This window comes from Sturnira hondurensis, unplaced genomic scaffold (genome assembly GCF_014824575.4).
Source record: "Sturnira hondurensis isolate 20B ecotype Veracruz unplaced genomic scaffold, ASM1482457v3 Scaffold0023759, whole genome shotgun sequence".
Classification (NCBI taxonomy): Eukaryota; Metazoa; Chordata; class Mammalia; order Chiroptera; family Phyllostomidae; genus Sturnira; species Sturnira hondurensis.
This window is the reverse complement of record NW_028096390.1, coordinates 646,048-667,391: the sequence shown is the minus strand read 5'-3', so window position 1 is coordinate 667,391 and position 21,344 is coordinate 646,048. Positions and strand designations below refer to the sequence as shown.

The 21,344-nt window shown below is 37.8% G+C and overlaps 1 protein-coding gene across 1 annotated transcript in view; it reads right to left on the bottom strand.

The window, feature by feature from the left end:
* Positions 1–21,344, bottom strand: part of SAMTOR (S-adenosylmethionine sensor upstream of mTORC1) — a 190,930-nt gene that overhangs the window by 108,454 nt on the left and 61,132 nt on the right. The window contains 1 exon segment of the mRNA XM_037037863.1: positions 20,602–20,772. Within this exon segment, the coding sequence (XP_036893758.1) occupies positions 20,602–20,772 (171 nt within the window).

The window sequence follows — 21,344 nt, the reverse complement described above, 5'->3', positions numbered from 1 at the left end:
TAAACAAGATTGATATACCTTTAATCAGATGCATGAATTTAAAAAGCATCCAAAATGGGAATGAAGTAAAGCTGTCACTATTTACAGATGCCATCATTCTGTATATTAAAAAATCTGAACTCAATCAAAAGACTATTAGAAACAAAAATAAATACATTATTAGTGAAGGATAAAAAATCAAATTATAAAAACTCACTGCATTCCCATATACAATAGATAATAAAATATAAGAAATGGAATACATGATCCTATTTACAATCACAGCAATAAGGACAAAACACCTAGGAAAAAACTTTACAAAAAGAAGTAAAACACCTTTACACCAAAACTACAACACACATCATTGAAAACGTTTAAGACCAAAAGAAGTTGAAATATATTACATGTTTTTGAAGTGAAAGTATCAACATTGTTAAAATGGTCATATTACCTAAAGTAATATACATATTCAGTGCAAACCTCACCAAAATCCCAATAGCATTTTTCAAAGAAAGAGAACCCCCCAAATTCTCAAATATGTATGGAACCTCAAACCACAAATAGGGAGGGAGGAGAGAGATAATGGGGGAAAGAAAGGAAAGAGTTAAGTCAAGGAACATGTACAAAGGTCCCATGGACACAGACAACAGTGGGGAGGATTGAAAGTGGAAGGTGGTGGGTGGGTGGATAAGGCAGGGGAGAGTAATGGGAGGAAGTGGGGACAACAGTAATTGAACAATAATAAAAAAATTTAAAAAATTAGCAAAGCAATTTTGAAAAAAAAAAAGAACAAAGCCAGAAGTTTCACACTCCCTGACTTCAAACTACACTACAAAGCTACATCAATAAAAAGAGCATGGCACTGACAGAAAAATAGTTTCAGAAAACAATAGACTTGTGAGCCCAGAAATAATCCCACATATATATAGGCAACAAAATTTTGACAAAGGAGCCCCAAACATAAAATATTGAAAGGAAAGCCTCTTCGACACACGATGTTGGAAAAATTGGAAAGCCACATGCAAGAGTATGAAACTACACTGCTGACAACATACAAAAACATTAACTTAAAATTGATTAAAGATTTGAATATACAACCCCAAACAATAAAATACATTGAAGAAAAAATAGGTAACTAAACTATGGACCCTGGTCTCAAGAGGTTTTTGAGAACTTGACCCCAAAGACAGGGCTATCAAAACAAAATAAATGAATGGGACTCCAAAAAACTTCTGCACAGAAAAAAAATCAATAAAACAAAAAGATAACCAACAGCTGGAAGAAGATATTTGAATATTATAGCTCTAATGTTGCCAATACCCCCAAAATATAAAGAAACCACACTTAACAACAATAAAACAAATAACTCCATTAAAAAACTGGCAAGGGCCTGAACAGACATTTTTCCAAAGAAGGCATACAGATGAAAAAGAGATATATGAAAAGATGCTCAACTACATTAGTTATAAGAAAAATGCAAATCAAAACCACAATGACACACTTGAAGCCTATGTAACTTTATTAACCAATGGCACATCAATAAATTAAAAACAAATAAATCATAAGGAAGATAAAAAATTCAATGCAATAACATCTCAAATCTAACATCTCATCTCTAAAAACAGCTATTATCAATAAGGCAAGATAGCTCTGGCTGGTGTAGCTCAGTGGGTTGAATATAGGTCTGTGAAGCAAAGGGTCACCAGTTCAAGCTCCAGTCAGGGCACATGCCTGGGTTGCAGGTCAGGTCCCCAGTAGGGGACACATGAGAAGCAACCACATATTGATGTTTCTCTCCCACTCTTTCTCCTTCCCTTCCCCCCTCTCTAAAAATAAATAAAACATTATTTAAAAAAATAAGGCAAGATATAACAAGCAGTGGAGATGTGACAAAAAAAGAAACCCTCATACATTACTTATGGTAATGTAAATTGGTGTAGTAGATCAAGGTTCCTCAAAAAATTAAGAATAGAGCTACCATATGACCCAACAATCTTTCTTCTGGGTAAACCCCAAATTTGAAAATAGTTATTCCTAAAGTTATATGTATCCCTATGTTCATAGCACCTTTATTCATAGCAGGTAACCAAAACAAGGAAGCAACTAAGTGCCCTTCAAATGACGACTGGATAAAGATGTGGTATATATACACAATGAGATAATATTCAACATAAAAAAGATGAAATTCTGCCATTGGTGACAACATGAACGGATCTTGAGAATATCATGTTACCTGAAATAGGTTAGACTAGAAAAGGACAAGAATCATATGATTTCATTCATATGTGACATAGAACAAAATGCAACAAATGAACAAAACAAACCCATAGATACAGAAAACAGAATGACAGTTACCAAAAGGGAATGGGCTAGGTGAAGACAAAGAAGGTAAATGGGGTTATATATATAGTGATGATAGCAGATCAGAGTTTGGGTGGTGAGACTGTAACTGGGCACATGTCACGTGTATACACATAACACAAAGATTTGTGTGGAAGGAAACATGTTTGGGGAGGAAAGGAACTCCAAATCTGAGCTGGTGGGATGCTTCACCATTTTGGGTAGGTCCTGTGAGTGCTCCACCACTGGGGATGAGTCATGTGAATGTGCTGCCATTTTGCATGTGTCATGTAAAGGCTCTACCATGGAGGTATCACATGATTGTGCCTCCATCTTGGTTGGGTTACTGAATATGCTGCCATCTTGAGTGCGCCATGTGGCTGCTTCACCATGCAGGACAAGCCAAATGAGTACACCACTATCTTGGATATGTAAATTTCCTTGCAATTCGATTTTGATAGGGACAGTTCTGGTTCTGGAAGCCATGAACTGGTGGTATCTGATGGAAATAGCCCTGGTTCTGAGGGCCATGAATTAGACTCCAAGGGAGATCATCTGAGTTCACAACTGGGTTCCAATGGGGACCATTTCAGCTCTAGAGGCCATAACCAGCATCCGATGGGGACTGTTCTAGAAGCCACAAACTGTTCTCATTCTCTGAGCAAGAACTGTCTGAGCTCAAGGAGGACACTGAGGAAATGGGTCTGGGAAAGAGACAGACTCTAAGAGGGTGTGAGGATTACCCAAGCTTTGAGAGGCCACTCTTTGGGGGTCACTGCTTGGTCCTCTGGCCCCACACACAGATTCCCCAGGAAAGCCATGTGCTAGGACAGGGTTAAGAGCACCAGAGTTCTAGGCAATGACTGTTTGGGGACCACAATGCACAGCACCAGTTGGCAGATGATGATACCTCAAAACCTGCTTGGGAGAGGGAGTTGTGGGTTCAAGTGCACTTGCATGTTCCTATTTAGCTGGCATTTTTCTGGTTATAGCATTTGGCCTATATGTCTAGTCTGGTAGGTTATCTTGTGTTAGCTTCTGGAGTGAGCCCGCTGGATAAAATATTAGTGGACTGAAGTCAGTACAATTATTCTCCAACAAATAAGGAGGAATTGGGTTTCTATTGCAATGCTGTGTGGCCTACATGTATTTTAAGACCGAAGGGAAGAGTGGTCCCAAATGGTTTCTTCAACTGCTGTACCATCATGGAGTTGGGACTGTATAGCCCACAGTTAGGGAAGTGGGACAAGATCTCATATGCCCAGGCTTTCAGGTCATTACACAGTAAGATGTCTACAAGTCCTAAGTTTCAGCAAGTCTTGCAAAGCTAGGGACTTTCAGCTGCCAGATACTGAGTTTGAGTATGGTCCTTTCCAGTGTTGAAAAAAAACAAGGTTAAAAGCGAGTTATGGCCCTGGCTGGTGTAGCTCAGTGGATTGAGTGTGGGCCTGCGAACCAAAGCATCGTGGTTCAATTCCCAGCCAGGGCACATGCCTGGGTTGTAGGCTAGTTCCCAGCAAGGGATGCACAAGAGGCAACCATACACTGATATTTCTCTCCCTCTCTCCTTCCTTTCCCCTCTGAAGATAAATAAATAAAATCTTTTTAAAATAACTTATTAAGTGTAGAACTATAAAAGTTTTAAACTTGGAAGTAAGGAAACGTCAGCTCTTGGGTACAATATTCTTTGCTTGCTTGGTTTCTTTACTTGTTTTCTTATTTTACTGGGATGTGATTTATCTTTGCTGTTTTGTGCACATCAGGAATCCTTCGTCTCTGCTCTTCAGCCACTAGAACCTAGTAGCATCTGTGAGACTGGTGGGCGAGAGAATGCCTCTGCCTTTGGGATCCAGGAAGAGTCATTTGGTGCTGGCAGACCCCAGGTAGGGGTAAGAGGTTATGTATCTGCCAGGAGACGAGTGGACACTCTGGTAGGTGAGAGAAAGTTGTACCATTGGGGCTCCAGGCCATTTGGGACCTAGAAAAAGGTCATCAGTGTAACTGGTTGGTGTGACAGTGGGTATGAGACAAGATTCTAAGGATAGTTCCTAATACCTCTTTCTTTTGGAACTCTGTCTTTGCTTTGAATTTTCCTTTGTTTCTGCTCTGAAAGGAAATTGACATTTCCTAGGGAAAGTTAAAACTTCACACCAAACAGGAAAATAAGCAATGGAAAATCTAGGGCATAGAAAAGCAATTTTAATGAATATTGAAGAGACAAGGATTTCCCAGGACTTCCGGCCAAGACGGAGGTGTAAATGGAAACACTGTGCCTCCTCGAACAACCAAGTTTAAAGACAACAGAGTTTTATTAACAAAAACACAGAAAATTGAACTGTACGGAAGTCCTTCAACAGCAATGAACCATTCAGCCAGACTGGTAAGAGGGGCGAAGCCAGCAGCTGGTGGAGCAGGGTTGCGCAGGAAAAATCAGACAGACACACCCAGGCACGCAAGCAGCAGTTGGCAGAACATAGGCGTGGGGTGGCAACGGATAGACCCAGTGAGGCTGCAAGGTGGCTGGCTGAGCGTGGTAACACATTCACATGCAGATAAACCAGGCAAAGGAGTGAGCAGTGAGACAGACCCCGCAGGCCCCAGCAGCTTGCAAGAAGCAGCAGAGGGGACCACCATTGCTCCTCTCTGACCCTGCCCCTACATACAGCATCACAACCCAGCAACTGGGTTGCCCCGCCCTGGTGAACACCTAAGGCTCCGCCCCTCATAAGTAACAGGCGTGAACAGACCAAACATTATGGCTCAAGAAGAACTCAAAGCCCCAGAGCCAATAATTCTAAGTAACCAAGAAATAGCCAACCTCTCAGATGCACAGTTCAAAATACTGGTGATCAGGATGCTCACAGAATTGGTTGATTTTAATCAGAAATTTGAGGAACAAATGAAGGCTAAACTAATTGAAATGGGAAGTGCACAGGAAATGTTGGAATAGTGATGGAAAGGAAACTGGGACTCAATAGTGATGGAAAGGAAACTGGGACTCAAATCAAGGGAGTGGATGAGAAGGAAGAAAAAAATGACCAAACAGAAAAGAATGAGGAAACAAGAATTCAAAAAACTGAGGAGAGGCTTAGGAACCTCCAGGACATCTTTAAACATTCCAACATCCAAATTATAGGGGTACCAGAAGGGGAAGAGGAAGAGCAACAAGTGGAAAACTTATCTGAACAAATAATAAAGAAGAACTTCCCCAATCTGGCAAAGGAAATAGACTTCCAGGAAGTCCAGGAAGCCCAGAGAGTCCCAAAGAAGTTGGACCCAAAAAGGATCACACCAAGGCACATCATAATTACATTAGCCAAGATTAAAATGAAGGAGAGAATCCTAGAAGCAGCAAGAGATAAGGGGACAGTCACCTACAAAGGAGTTCCCATCAGACTGTCAGCTGATTTCTCAAAAGAGACCTCACAGTAAAGAAGGGGCTGGAAAGAAGTATTCCAAGTCATGAAATCCAAAGACCTACAACCAAGATTGCTCTATCCAGCAAAGCTTTCATTTAGAATGAAAGGGCAGATAAAGTGCTTCTCAGATAAGGTCAAATTCAAGGAGTTCATCATCACCAAGCCCTTATTATATGGAATGTTAAAGGGACTTACCTAAGAAAAAAAGATAAAAAATATGAACAGTGAAAGGACAGCAAACTCACAGTTATTAACAACCACACCTAAAACAAAAGCAAACTAAGAGGACAGCTAGATAAGAAGCAGAACCATAGAAATGGAGATCACATGGAGGGTTAGCAACAGGGGAGTGGGAGGAGGAGAAGGGGGGAGAAGGTACAGAGAATAAGTAGCATAGACAGTAGGTAGAAAATATACGGGGGGAGAACAAGAATAGTATGGGAAATATAGAATCTAAGGAACTTGTGACACGTGGACATGAACTAAAGGAGAGGAATGGTGGGGAAGGGGGTGTGCAGGGTAGGGGGGAAATAGGACAACTGTAATGGCATAATCAATAAAATAAATTAAAAATTAAAAAAAGAAAAGACAAGGATTTCCCTTTTTGCTTTGTATTTTTCTCCCTCACCTGGTCCCTCAATAACTTGGCATTTTTATTGAATAAGTGATGACATAAAGTTTCTTTGCATAAAACCAATTAAAACTAGTTTCCATTGTTGGTTTTGTTAACCTAAGACTTTGACTGGAATTTCATGCCAGAAGGAAGTATGTCTGGGCTCTGGTTATTACCAGGAAGCCTTGAGGAACTGAGATTTATTTTGGAAGCTAACAAAAGCCCGATGGAGAAATGGCCTGGTACCTAGTTTGACTGTGTGGTTCACAGCAGTCTCTCCAGGGAAGGAACAAAGGTTGCTTTCCTGAAAGATGAATAGGCATTTCTTTGAGGAACCTTAAGAAATGATATGAGACCCTGAAGGACTTGAGAAATATAGGTAAAGCAGGCAAAGCTGTATGGCAGGTGGGGACTCAGTTTCTGTGACCTGAAGTGTTGACTAAGTGTCAGTCCAAAGGTTCCTTGTGTAAGTTCCAGCAAAGATTTGAACAGTATATGTGACCATTGCTTCTCTTGTTTTTATTTAAACAATGAAGCAAAGTTGAAAACTGGCACTCTTTGATGACAGTGAGGTTGATCTCAGAGAGAGGAATCTGGTTTTAAGGAAAATCATAATGATCAGTCAAGAACATTGGACTCCAGTTCAGCTGGAGTTTGAAGTTTGTTTTCACTTGAGAGTTGAACTGATTTCACCTGATGATTAGTATCATTCCAGGAAAGGTCTTGCAACTAAATGTCCTGTTAAAAGACAGACTTGCAGACTCAGAAAAAGTATAGGCCCCATATGAGAAGTCCTCCTGCATGCCCCTTTCCTGCGATTCAATGTTTTGGCTGGACTAAATGGTTGAGTTGGGTGAAGTATGGGGAAGCCTATCGGCTTCCATTTAAAACTGCTTTCCCCACCCTGCCCTAATGATTCGGACATAAGTGATCCAAAGTGTTAAAGGGGGGGAATCTCAGGATATTCCCCTCAGCCTCATAGGAGTGTAGTAGGCAAAGGACTTCAGATAGTTGTGACATACCTTGCACACCTTCCTCAAAGGAAACCACTTTTTCTTATCAGGAAGACTGTAGAATTAGTCCCTACCTTTGCTATATAATTGTTATGGTTGTGACTGCACTCTCTAAACATCTTTCCAAATTTGCCATGTCCAGAATACAAAAAGAGATTCCAAATTGTCCAGCAATGCCATATTTTGGACATTGTATACACTGCTTTCCAGTGATAGCCAAATAAACTGGACTATGCAAGATATTTCCCCTTGAGTGAAGGCCACCCTCCATTCTAGAACATCTTTCTATTAAGGATCTCTGGACCCAGGGGATAGGTAGGACTATGCCCATGGCCGGCAGGAAGTATTTCCAGATTATGAGACCTTCATCCATTGTCCTTTTAAGATTACAAGGGTCCAGAAGTGTTAAGGACGGAGGGTGGTAATATGGTAGGTCAGACCAGAGATCACTGGAAAATGGGGTAGACCCCAGTCCAAGGGCATAGCAATCCAGCACAAGAAGCACACCCCTGCCAGGAAAATGCAGGGAGTGAGGAGAGCTGATGAGGTGGCAGATGGAAGTAGCCTACCTTTCCAAAGGGACCACCAAAGCAGAAAGATTGCTTGAGGGAAATTGTAAACCAAGGCAACCACCAACTGTAAACAAGCCAGCACTCATTGTTCTAGGCAGCTGAGCAACTCAAGACTCAGCAGAAGGGGGCTTGTATAGAACATGTGTGACTAAAGACTTTGCCACCTTGCTAAACATGGTGGCAGGAAGAGGGACAAAGGCAAATGTGGCTAACACTGACCCTTATGGGCTGAAAAGCTAGACATTCCCACTGGTTTCTGGAGCACATGGAATTCTGGGAGAGGACTTTTAAACAACAGGCAGGGAGAAGCTTGCTCTCTTGCTCTCTTGGCTTCTTAGGCTCTTGCTCTGCCACTCATGGATGACAGCACTCAAGGAACCAGCAGATGCTGGGCCTACCTGGGGCTTATATTCCATATGGTTGAAAGCCAGCTACCCAGGGGCAGGTTACCATGCAGGGTTGTATGCCTCACTGGGCTCCAGCCTTTCAGACAAACAACCAACTGCATTATGGCACATGGGTTCTGAGAATAGCATACAGAAACTAGAGGAGCACATGGTGTCATGAACTGGGAAGTTCCTCATGGTTGGAGCTTACCCTGGCCAATCACCTAGAGGGATATTGCAGCAAACCCAACACACAGGGAGAGATACTGGGATAACAACAACTCTGAAACCCATAGCGCACACCACGGAGAGGGTGGAGGCCTGTGTGCAAGGTTATTTAAGCTCCAGAAAGGCAGATAAGCAATAATGGAGAACTCCTGGGCATGGCTTTGGTTTGTGATCTACTTGGGAACAAGGGAGGTTCTGTGCCTTATAAAAGAGAAGGGTTCAGAGCAGGAATGCTCCCAACCCCCACCAAATTGGAAACCCTATTAATAAAAACCTATTTCCTTCCCCACAAATTTCATGTTATGTGTATACATGGCAATGAGCAAAAAGACACAAAGCTGTCCTGTTATAAGCACATAATGGAATATACAAACAATGTATTATAAAGTTGCTCACCTGAACCTTATATAATGTTTTTAACAAATGTTAACCCAAATAATTAGAAAAACAAAAATAATAGTTTATTTTAATTTTTTTTTACAAAAAGTGTGAACAGATTTATTATATACATAAGAAGCAACAGAATTGCTTTCCTGGTGTTTTTTCTGTTGGAACTAAAATAAATAGTTCATAAAAAAAAGGTTCACTGAATTATGTGGAATGAATAAGTATTTCTTTGAGGAATAATTTTATTTAAATAATATTTTAAAAATCCAAAACTAATCCAATCTGCCAAAATTCTGTAGATTGTTTTATTTTATTTTTATTGTTGTCCAGTTACATAAACAAAGAATCTTGGAAAGGAATGTGTAATAGGGAGTTCTTTGACATGAAGTAAATAATCAAATTCATTATCAAACTTTTAAAATTATATGTTGCAAGTTCTATTTTAACAATATAACACATTTGAGATTTAAGAAAAGTTTAAAAATCATTTAATTCCAATGAAGTTATTCTGAAAAAAAGAATACTAGGAATACATATATCCTAAACTGAAAATCATTATGTATAGCACCCACTGTCATTACCCATAAAATGCTTTTTTTTTGAGAAAAGAATAAAATCATATCAAGCAAACAAAACTAAAGAACAACTATATGAAGACAACTGGGAAAAACACAAAGATGTGAAAAGTAAATAAATTGCTACAAATAAATGTAAGGGTACCCCTTGTTCAGATTGGAAGTATGATGATTGTTATATTGTTTGTACTGGGTGGATCAGTTGGTTGTAGCATCATCCTGTAACCGAGAGGTTGCAAGTCAGGGCACGATCCTAGGTTTCGTGTTCACTCCCTGGTTCAGGCACATAAAGGAGGTAACTCACTGATGTTTCCCTCTCACACTGATGTCTTTTTTTTCTCCCTGCCCCCTTTTCTAAAATCAATGGATATATATCCTTCATTTAGGGTTAAAGTGGGGGGGGCGGGAATGTCCTTACTACCTAAAGTAAAATACAGATTCAATGCAATCCCTATTAAATACTAATGGCATTATTCTCAGAATAGAACAAGTAATCCTAAAATTTATATGGAACCACAAAAGACACTAAATTACCCAAGGAATTTTGAGAACTAACAAAGTGGGAGGTATCGTGCTCCCTGATATTGAAACTACACTACAAAGCTACAATAAAAAGACACACATATCAGTAAAATAGAGCGCCCAGAAATAAACCCACACTTACATGGTCAATTAATCTACAACATAAAAGGCAAAAAAATATACAATGAGGTAAAGATGGTCTTTTCAATATGTGATGTTGGCAACACTGGATGGATACACAAAAAATGAAGCTGTACCATTGAACTTTATTTATGTAAAATAAATAAAGTTAAAATGGATTTAAGGCATATATATTTGAATCTATAAAACTGAAACTATAAAACTCCTAGAAGAAAACACAGGTAGTAAACTATTTCACAGGGCTCTTAGGAATATATTTTTGGATATATCTCCTTCAGCAAGGAAAACATAAGAAAAAATATACAATAAAGACTATGTTACATTAAAAAGTTTCTTCACAGTGAAGGGAAACACCAACAAAATGAAAAGGAAACCTATATAAATGATACTGTAATAGGTACACCCGTCAAAATTAGGGGGGTGGGAGTTGAAAGTGCTGTGGACTGCACATGAGCAAAAGACACAGGGAGCATGTGTGAACCAGAGTGTGTTGCCCTGACAACTGGGATAATACTGCACGACCCAACAGAAAGTATGTAGGATGCAGGTGTCGGGCTAGGAAGGTGCTTAGATGAAGGAACATTTCTCTTATCTATATCCACCAAGCAGGGGATCCTGGGAGCCACCTTTAAAAAGTGCAGAGTGTAGCAAATGCCACATTCTTTGCTTTCCCCTCCCACTGCTGGTTTGGTCAGCTGCAGGGAAGGGAGGGGCTAGAGTTCGGGTTTGGAGGGTCTTGGAGCATAAATGGTCTGGGAACATTCTTGGTGCCCCTCATGGAGTGTTCCAGGGCCCACAGTAGGCACTGCGTACCTTGAGTGCCCAGCCTGGGGGACAGGGGAGGCTGTGCTACTAGACCATACAGGACATCTACATTAGGTCATGCTACCAAGACAGGGAGTCATAGCTGGTCTACCTAATACATAGACACAAACACAGTAAGGCTACCAAAATGAGGAGACAAAGAAACATGGCCTGAATGAAAGAACAGATCAAAACTCCAGAAAAAGAACTAAACAAAACAGAGACAAGCAATATATCAGATTCAGAGTTCAAAACACTGGTTTTATAACACTGGATGCTCAAGGAACTTACTGAGTACTTCAACAGCATAAAAAGATCCCTTCAGAAACAAAGAAACTAATTGAAACAAAGAACAATTTACAGGGAAACAACAGTAGAGTGGCTGAAGCAGAGAATCAAATCAATGATTTGGAACATAAGGAAGCAAAAAACAACCAATAAGAATAACAGGAAGAATACAGAAAAAAATGAGGATAGTGTAAGGAGCCTCTGGGACAACTTGAAGAATTCCCACATTTGCATCAAGGAGAAGAGAAAGAGCAAGAAATTGGAAATCTATTTGAAAAAAATAATGAAAGAAAACTTCCCTAATTTGGTGAAGGAAATAGACATGCAAGTCCAGGAAACAGAGTCCCAAACAAGATGGATGCAAGGAAGCCCATTCCAAGACACATCACAATAAAAAAAATGTCAAAGGTTAAAGATAAAGAGAGAATCTTAAAAGCAGCAAGAGAAAAGCAGTTAGTTATCTACAGGGGAGTTCCCATAAAACTGTCAGCTGATTTCTCAAAACAAACTTTGCAGGCTAGAAGGGATAGGCAAGAAATATTCAGAGTCATGAAAAGCAGGGACCTACACCAAGATTGCTCTACCCGGCAAAGTTATCACTTAGAATCAAAGGGCAGATGAAGACCTTCCTAGACAAGAAAAAACTACAGGAGTTCATCATCACCAACCATTATTATAGGAAATGTTAAAGGGACTTTTTAAGAAAAAGAAGATCAAAACTATGAACAGTAAAATGCCAATAAATACAAATCTATCAACAAATGAATCTAAGAAACAAACTAGGCAAAGAAGAATCATGGATGAAGAATCGGACAATGTTTGGAAGGGTGCCAGGCTGAAGGGGGCTGTGGGGGAATGGATGAAGAGGTAAGGGAATTAAGAAGTAGAAATTGGAAGTTATAGAATAGCCATGGGGATGTAAAGTACACTATAGGAAATGGAGTAGCCAAAGAACTTATACCTATGACCCATGGACATGAACAATGGTGTGGGGATTGCTTGAGGGAGCTGTAGGTGCTGCATGAAGGAGGGCAAAGAGGGTAAAATTGGGACAACTGTACTAGCATAATAAATAGAATATAATTAAAAAGATGTGGCATGCATATACAGTGAAATAGCAACCATTAATAAAAAAAAATGAAATCTTGGCATTTCCAACAACACAGATGGAGTTACAGGGTTAATTATGCTAGGTGAGATGGGTCAGACAGAATACTATATGATCCCGCTTACATGTGAAATCTTAAAAAAACAAACCCACAAAGTAAATGGATAAATAAAACTGAGAGACCCATAGATACATAGAACAAACTGATGATTGCAAAAGGGGAGAGGGTCAGGAGTTGGGGATGAAATAAAAATACAGATAATTAGGCTTTTTTAATTAGTCATTATCTGTCATCATTATTATATTCCTTTCTCTGTCACAAACCTTTTGAGAATATGCCTTGTATCTTATACCAAAGGTAGAGTGGAGGTAAGACCTATAGTAAGGCTCTTGGCCTGGCGGTGACCATCTAATAGTCTTTTCTTTCTCTCAGTGCCACTACCTCTTCCTTTTCACCTTTATTCCACTACTACTCAAGCAGATGATTACAAAATATAATTATACTGTCCTAAATATGTTTTTCCTTCTTTTCATCTATGTATAGATCTGTCCTTTCCACCCGTGAAGCATGTGTTAAGCCCCTAAGCCAATAACTATAAATATCAAGTAATATCCTAAGTACTAAAGACCTTATACAAATTGATGAACACTTAATATCCCAATACTTAAGTGAGCAAATGACACAGACAGGTCTCAAAAAACAAGATAAAGATATGACCCTATTCATAGCCATGGCTTACCTGCTACAAAACTTAGTAAAAATTGTGGTCCTAGCAAGGTTTATAGCAAGGGCAATGGACATAAATGGCAGATGAGTTTCTTCTCTCATACTAATTGGTAATGGTTTCTTAAAGTGCCATGTGAAAAGGATTCTGTGGCCAAGTCCAGACTCTGTAGGAAAGATCCAATGACCAAATACCTATGTTGATCATGAATTTTGTAAAGTATTATGACAGCATGTATGTCATGTTTCAGCCATGACCAGTACTAGAATATCACAGAATAAATTTTATTTTCCTAATTTCATGTTATTTTCCTTTCTTTTATTTAAAAATTACCTTTCCATTGTTTTGTTTTATCAGTTAAAAATGGATATTTATACAATGAGATGCAATTCTAATCTACATTAATAAAAAATGAAAAAAATGAGAAAACTCAATGCTGCTGAGTTTTGGCAAAATGGGCACTTACAATGCTTGAGTTATTAGAATTAGTATTATTTTTCAGGAAAATCATTCAGTAATATGCAGAACTGCCTTGAGTCCTTTATACTTGTCAGCCCTGCAATCCACTTTTGGGAAGAAAAAATTCAAGTACAAAGAAGTTTAATGCTGAGATAAAACAACTGTTAGAAAGTAAACAAAACAACCTACATGTCCAACAGAAGAATAATGTATATACAACAAGATTCTTTCTACCATATTATCCTTCAAAAAAGGGCATTATATATGAGTTCTTAAAAAGTTTCTACAGTATCAAGCCCTCTCAATTACTTTGAATGATAAAGTACGATTCAGGAAAAACTAATACTACCTACCTTTAAGTGACTTAAAACGATGACCACTTAATGAACCTGCCCCACCCCCCAAAAAAGGAGCAAAGACATTTAGTACTGATTTAGTAATTACACAGAGAATTACACCTTTACAATTTTAACTGGCAGGTTTTTAAAAATAATGATCATATTCAAAAGCAACATCATGAGCAACTAAATTCTACAGTCTCCTCTAGCCTTAGATTTGTTACCATCACATGCAAAAGAGCATAATTTAACCTCTCTCCAAAACAGATGAAAACACAGTCATTATCTAATCATATTTATACCACCAGTCAAACACATCAATTTTAATTTAGACTGAGAAGTAAGAAGCCTGGTTTAGCTTCTTAAACTACATTCCTCTGATGTCAAAGAATAATTTAGGAAGTGTTTCCTCTAATCCTATATTGTGAAACAGACTGGAGAGAATTGGCATTTCTTCTTTAAATATTTGGTAGATCTAATTAGTGAAACCAACGGGGCTGGGTTGGAAGGCTATTCGTTATTCTTTAATAAATGTAGAACTATTCAAATGATCTAGTTCTCCTTGTATGAATTCTGATAGATGACTTCTTTCAAGGAATTTATATCTTGTCTAAGTTACCAAGTTCGTAGGCATAGAGTTATTCAGAATACTCCTGTCTACTGGATCAGTAGTAATGGCCCCTGTCATTGTTAGTTTTTGGTTTTAATGATTTTCTCTATTGTTTTCCTATGTCCAGTGTCACTGATTTCCACTTTAATTTTTCTTTGTTTCCTTCTGTTCATTATAGAGATAATTTGCTCGTATTTTTCTAGTTTCCTAAGGGAGAAATTTACATTACTGCTTTTAAATCTTTCTTCTTTTCTAATGTAGTAGTACCTCCCCATCCATAGGGAATACGTTCCAAGACACCCAGTAGAGGTATTTTGTGGCTCAGACTATGGTCTATTTGTTGACTGTTTTGAAAAATAGAAATAACTTTTAGAAGGCAACAAAATAATACTTATTTTGCATCAATTACAATTACATAGGTATAAGATGTAGAAGGGTCAGGACACAGCTATTCTAATGTTAGAAGAAATGGGTGATATTGGTGCTTTGGATAAATAAAATTTCCAACAATCACATTATATACAGATTCAAAAAGTATCACATCTCAATTATGAGACATGAATGATGTAAAAAGTAACTCTAGTAGTAAAAAACATTTGGCTTTATTATTTGGTTTTCATAAAATGTAACTGAAAAAAATGTATTTATGCTATGCTACGTGAGCCTTTGCTATCTGAACCCAGAAATCAAAATGACTTAAATAGATATTTTGAAGTAAGGCTGAGAAAAAGGTAACCCTTGCTATTTAAACTTGCTACCCAAGGTCAAATAGAATTAGATAGTAAGGACTACATATCTTTCATATAATAATATCTATAAGTAAATAGAGCAAACAGCTTAATTCTGACTAGTACATCTACCTCCCTAAAACAGAGATAGTGGTAGGAAAGGAGGGCAGATTCTCTTTGGAAAAATTGAATATTATTTTGTATTCAGGTTCACTATATTTTGATACATATAGTAGATTTTTATTATAAAATATGCTTTAAAAGAAACATTATATTTCATGAGAGGAGTTTACAAAGTTCTTTATACTACATAATCTCTACCGTTGAAAAAAATGCCTACTAAAAATACTGGAAATCTTCCTAAATGTAATAATTGAATAATAATTTTTATATCTATAATCTTCTCTACAAGCATATTCTTTATACTATCATCTTATTTCATTTGTAGTCAGAAAAATAAACAAGAGTAATTTTAATACAATGTAAGAACTACAATAGAGGCATAACAAGGCTTAATACTGGTATCAATTCTATTGAGAAGTTCAAGTTAAGTTCTATAAAGAAAAGATGGTTCACATATAGCCTAATATAATATAGCAACAGTTTATTAAGAAAAGGATATATAGTACTTGCAAATGTCAAAATGTGAGAACTAGCATGAACCACTGGGGGAACTCAATTAGTTTCATATGACTATACTACAAGCTATAAGAATGGTAGGTGGGGTAGGAGGAGTAAGTCTACACACACATGTTAGGGCCACAAGCTACATTAAAAAGTCCAGAGTTTTCAGAAATGAAGAAAATCTAACCCTAATCATCCTAGGCTAAGTTATTTCAATGTTTAATCCCAAGTAAAATGTGACCTATAACAACTATATTTGGATACTTTTCTTTAACTGCTTAAAACCACACTAATTTTTCTCCTTTAAAACAAAACTAGAGACAGGAATTTCTTGCCTATGGTAGGGTAGAGGATAGCAAATCCAACTTCTCAAGAAACCACTATAAAACTGAACACAGTCCTCAAATACAACCATCTTGGGGTAATTAAGTAAGTGTATTTTTATGAAAACCAGCTGAACTGAGCTTGGGAATCTGTGGTGTCCTCTGTCTTGTCCACCAGCTCCAACCCCAGCTCAGTTGTTATGGAAGTTCATAAAGGACAAGCCTGGCTATAAAAAAACAGAAGCTTGACTATTGGAAGAGGCAAAGGTGATTGGGAGCAAAGTGTGAAAAACTCAAATAGAGCACTGTCAGTAAAAATAGCAAACTTGTCAGAAAACACACAGAAAAGGACAGCAGCTGTGCTAGCGTTAGGTTGCAGTTTGGTAGAGTTGAACTGTAGACTGAAGGACTAGTTAGAAATTTAACAGAAAGATTCTGGAAATGAGAGAGACCATAGAAGGGCTACATAAGCTCCCTGCATAGCCTTTGCTGACTGGGAGGCTAAACAAACATGTGGGAAACACAAAAGGGCCTAGTGGAAAGTAAAATGTGAGGCCAACTTGAAAACTGCTTGGATTTTATATACACTCCCAAGTCAACACACATCTGATGGCAGAGGGTAGAAGCCAAACACAGTACAACCACTGTGGTGTTTGAGCACAACCACTGTCTTATCACTGACCTCTAAGCCATGTTAAACACAGATGCAAACCCTAGAAAAACTAACCAAAAAGTAAAAAAAAAAAACCATGGTAACGTATAAACTACAAAGGAGATCGATCCCACAGATTAAGTCCAGGCAAATTACTAAAAAACTCCACCACCAACAAAAATATATTAAACAGTTTCAACAAAATATTATGAGACATGCAAAAAAACCCCAGTAAAGTATGGTCTGAACTGAAGAAAAAATAGCAGTGAATAGAAACAGATTCAGAGTGACCAAATGTTGGCATCAGAAGACTTCAAGTCAGCTATTATAAAAATATTTGAAGAATTAAAGAGACTGTTTAAAAAAATTAAAGGAAAATATAATGACTAAATAAAGAAGGTAATGTTAATAATGAAGAGACTAAAATAGGAACCATACAGAAGTCTCTAGGGAGACTTCCGCCAAGATGGAGGCATAGGTGGAAACACACTGTGCCTTCTCCCACAACCAAGTTTGAACACAACAAAGGTTTGGAGAACTAGGACACACCCAAAGACCAGAGAATGGAATTATACGGAAGTCCGACAACTACGAACCGTTCAACAGGGACGGTAAGAGAGGTGGAGCCAGCAGCGGAGCTGGGTCGGGCAGGACAGATCCCCTGACTTAGGCGCGCAGGCAGCCCGGAACCAGTCGGGGTGTGGGGTAGACTGACCACGGTCACACATTTGCGCACAGTGAGACGGACCACACAGGCCCCAGGGGGCGAACCCAGTGGTGGAGGGCTGACGGCAGTGGCACACTCGAGTGCAGTGGAACGAAACACGTGGGCCTGGTGACGGTGGTGGCTGCGGCGCCAGGGCCGCGGTGGCAGGCAGCAGTTGGGAAGCCATTGCTCCTCTTTGACCCCGCCCCCACATACAACGTCACAACCCAGTGACTTAGTTGCCCTGTTCTAGTGAACACTTTAGGGCTCTGATCCTGCTATGGAACAGGCACGGACAGCCCAAAAGATGGTGCAAGAAGAACTCAAAGTCCCAGAGCCAATAACTCTAAGTGACCGAGAAATTGCCAGCCTCTCAGAAGCACAATTCAAGACACTATTTATCAGGATGCTCACAGAACTGGTAGATTATAGTCACAAATTAGAGGAACATAGTCACAAATTAGAGGAACATATGAAGGCTAAACTAATTGAAATGAAGGGAGATGCACAGGAAACCAATAGTGATGGAAAGGAAACTGGGACTCAAATCAATGGAATGGACCAGAAGGAAGAACAAAACATCCCACCAGAAAGGAATGAAGAAATGAGAATTCAAAAAAATGAGGAGAGGCTTAGGAACCTCCAGGACATCTTTAAACGTTCCAACATCCGAATTATAGGGGTACCAGAAGGGGGAAAGAAACAGCCACGAGTGGAAAACATATTTGAACAAATAATAAAGGAGAACTTCCCCAGTCTGGCAAAGGAAATAGACTTCCAGGAAATCCAGGAAGCTCAGAGAGTGCCAAAGAAGTTGGACCCAAGAAGGAACACACCAAGGCACATCATAATTACATTAGCCAAGACTAAAATGAAGGAGAGAATCCTAGAAGCAGCAAGGGATAAGGGGACAGTCACCTACAAAGGAGTACCCATCAGACTGTCAGCGGATTTCTCAAAAGAGACCTTACAGGCAAGAAGGGGCTGGAAAGAAGTATTCCAAGTCATGAAATCCAAAGACCTACAGCCAAGATTGCTTTATCCAGCAAAACTTTCATTTAGAATGGAAGGACAGATAAAGTGCTTCTCAGATAAGGTCAAGTTCAAGGAGTTCATCATCACCAAGCCCTTATTATATGAAATGCTAAAGGGACTTATATAAGAAAAAGAAGATGAAAAATATGAACAGTGAAAGGACAGCAAACACACAGTTATTAACAACCATACCTAAAACAAAAGCAAACCAAGAGGACAGCTAGATCAGGAGTGGAACCATAGAAATGAAGAACACATGGAGGGTTAGAAACAGGGGGGTGGGAGGGGGAGAAGTGGGGAGAAGGCACAGAAAATAGCATAGATGGTAGGTAGAAAATAGATAGGGGGAGGGCGAAAATACTGGGGGAAATATAGAATCTAAAGAACTTGAGACACGTGGTTATAAACTAAGGGGGGAAGAATGGTGGGGGAGGAGGGAGTGTGCGGGTGGAGGGGAATGAAGGGGGGAAATAGAACAACTGTAATGGTATAATCAATAAAATATATTTAAAAAAAAGAAATTCTATGGTTGACATTTTCCATATGTACCCATTTTTGATAGCAATATAATTTCTTACACTAGTCAATATTTTAAAAATATTCATAACACCCAAGTTATAGGATGTTTAGTTAGTCATTATGCTTTGTAAGCCTTGTAGTAACCTTTAAGTGAATAGAGGTAAAGATATGCTACCTTTTCCTACTGAACTAATCAAAGGTATGTTATTTTTTTCAGTGAAGTTTCTTATAACTAGATAATATTTTCAATATAGTATAAAATTAAAAATAAAATCAAAGGTTATTTTGTTAGTATCTATAGACTTGAAAGTGCTTTAAGAGGTTACTTTATTTTCATGGTTAACATTCAAAGAATATTTTTAGAATTACTCAAGTTTAGCACTTTTAAAAGATCAAGTATAACTTAAAACCACAAATGTATTCTGGTATTAGGGTGTATATGTAATTTTAACACTACTAACTAGATTATAATACTCATATACTTATATGTATATGTACAAAACAGAGTATTATTTAGCCATTAAAAAGAAGGAAATCTTGCATTCACAACATGAATGAACCTTGAAAGCACTACGCTAAGTGAAGTAAGTCAAACAGAGAAAGACAAATATTGAGTGATCTCACTTTCTTGTGGAATCTAAAAATATCAAACTCAAAAAAATAGTGATCAGACTTGTGGATGCCAGAGACAGGGATGGGGGTTGCAGCAGAGGGTAGCAGAAGGTGCAAACTTTCAGTTACAAGTTAAGTAAGTTCTGGGGATATAATGTAAAACATGATGACTATAGTTAATAACACCGTCTTACATATTTAAAAGCTGCTAAGACAGTAGACCTTAAAAGTTCTTATCATAGGGGAAAATTTATAATTATGTAAAGTGAGGAATATTAACTATTTGAGGTGATGGATGTTAACTTATTGTGGTAATCATTTCACAACATATACACATACTGAATCACTATGTTGTACGCCCTAAACTTACATAACATTACACATTAATTATATCTCAATAAAACTAGAAAAATGATCATATACTCATTAAATAAAATTTGTACCTACATGCATACTTTGACTACTACCAGGTAGATTTTCCTATAAATAGTAAAATCATGGCAATTGGTTCTATTAATAATCTTTCATCATTCCTTATTTGTGATTTCTTAAATGAAGAAACAGCAACTTTAAATTAAATGTAATTTAATTACATTTTCCTATTTTGATTCTTTGTGTTACCTTAAGAATAATTATTAAAACATTTAATAAACTATTTTTTCTCATTTTTGGTGAGGACACTCTATATTATAGAACCTCTAGTTTTCCAGATATCCTTTAAAATTTTATGCTGGTATTCTACCTAATAATATTACACATCTGCATTTGTCAGGCTAACAGATTACAGAGGAGCAAGCACACTGCACACAATTTCTTAAACCATCACACTATTTTATAATAATAACACAGCTAGCCAGGATAATGTTAGTAACTGACATAGAAAAAGTATACTTACTCAGTTATAATTTCAGAATTTGTAAAGCTGAGGTTGGTTGAACGACCTTCAAGTTTAGAAGATTCATGTGTATTTAAGGCTGGAGTGGTGTTAGTGGCAAGTACTGTCCTTTTTTTATCTTTTTCAAGTGCTTTTCTCTTCCCACCATTTTGGAAATATTCTCTGCATACACTACAAGTCAAAATAAAGTTATATATTAAAACATTAAGTATGAATATAAAATAAAATGCAAAAGCATTGGTCTTTGTCAGTCAGAATGGGGAACTTTAAAACTATAGATTTCTAATTTTAAAATGTCACACAAATGTAAGTTAAGAACCTTGTAGCACTTTCACATTTTAAAGATATACAAAACAGGAACATAGATTGTACTGATTAAATAAAAAGTATGTTTTTCAGATATATATATATATATAAATTTTAACTTTCTTTTTAACTGAAACATAAGTTCCTCCAAAAAGCTTAAATAATTCTGCTATTCAGTTACACTAAGCATACAAAAGAAATACTGGTAGTAGTCACAGTTAATTCAGAGCCAGCTTTGCTGATATTAAACAAATATCCCAAGAGTTATTTTCTAGATTCTTCTGGTTTATAAAGATAAGGTTTTCAACACATTTAAAATAACCTGTCTTCTTATTTCCTCCGAGAGAAGAGTCTAAAAATCACTTAAATAAAAACAGTATCACTTCATAAAGGTATATATTCAGAAAGCACAATGGTTTGAACACAGTAGTGGTTTT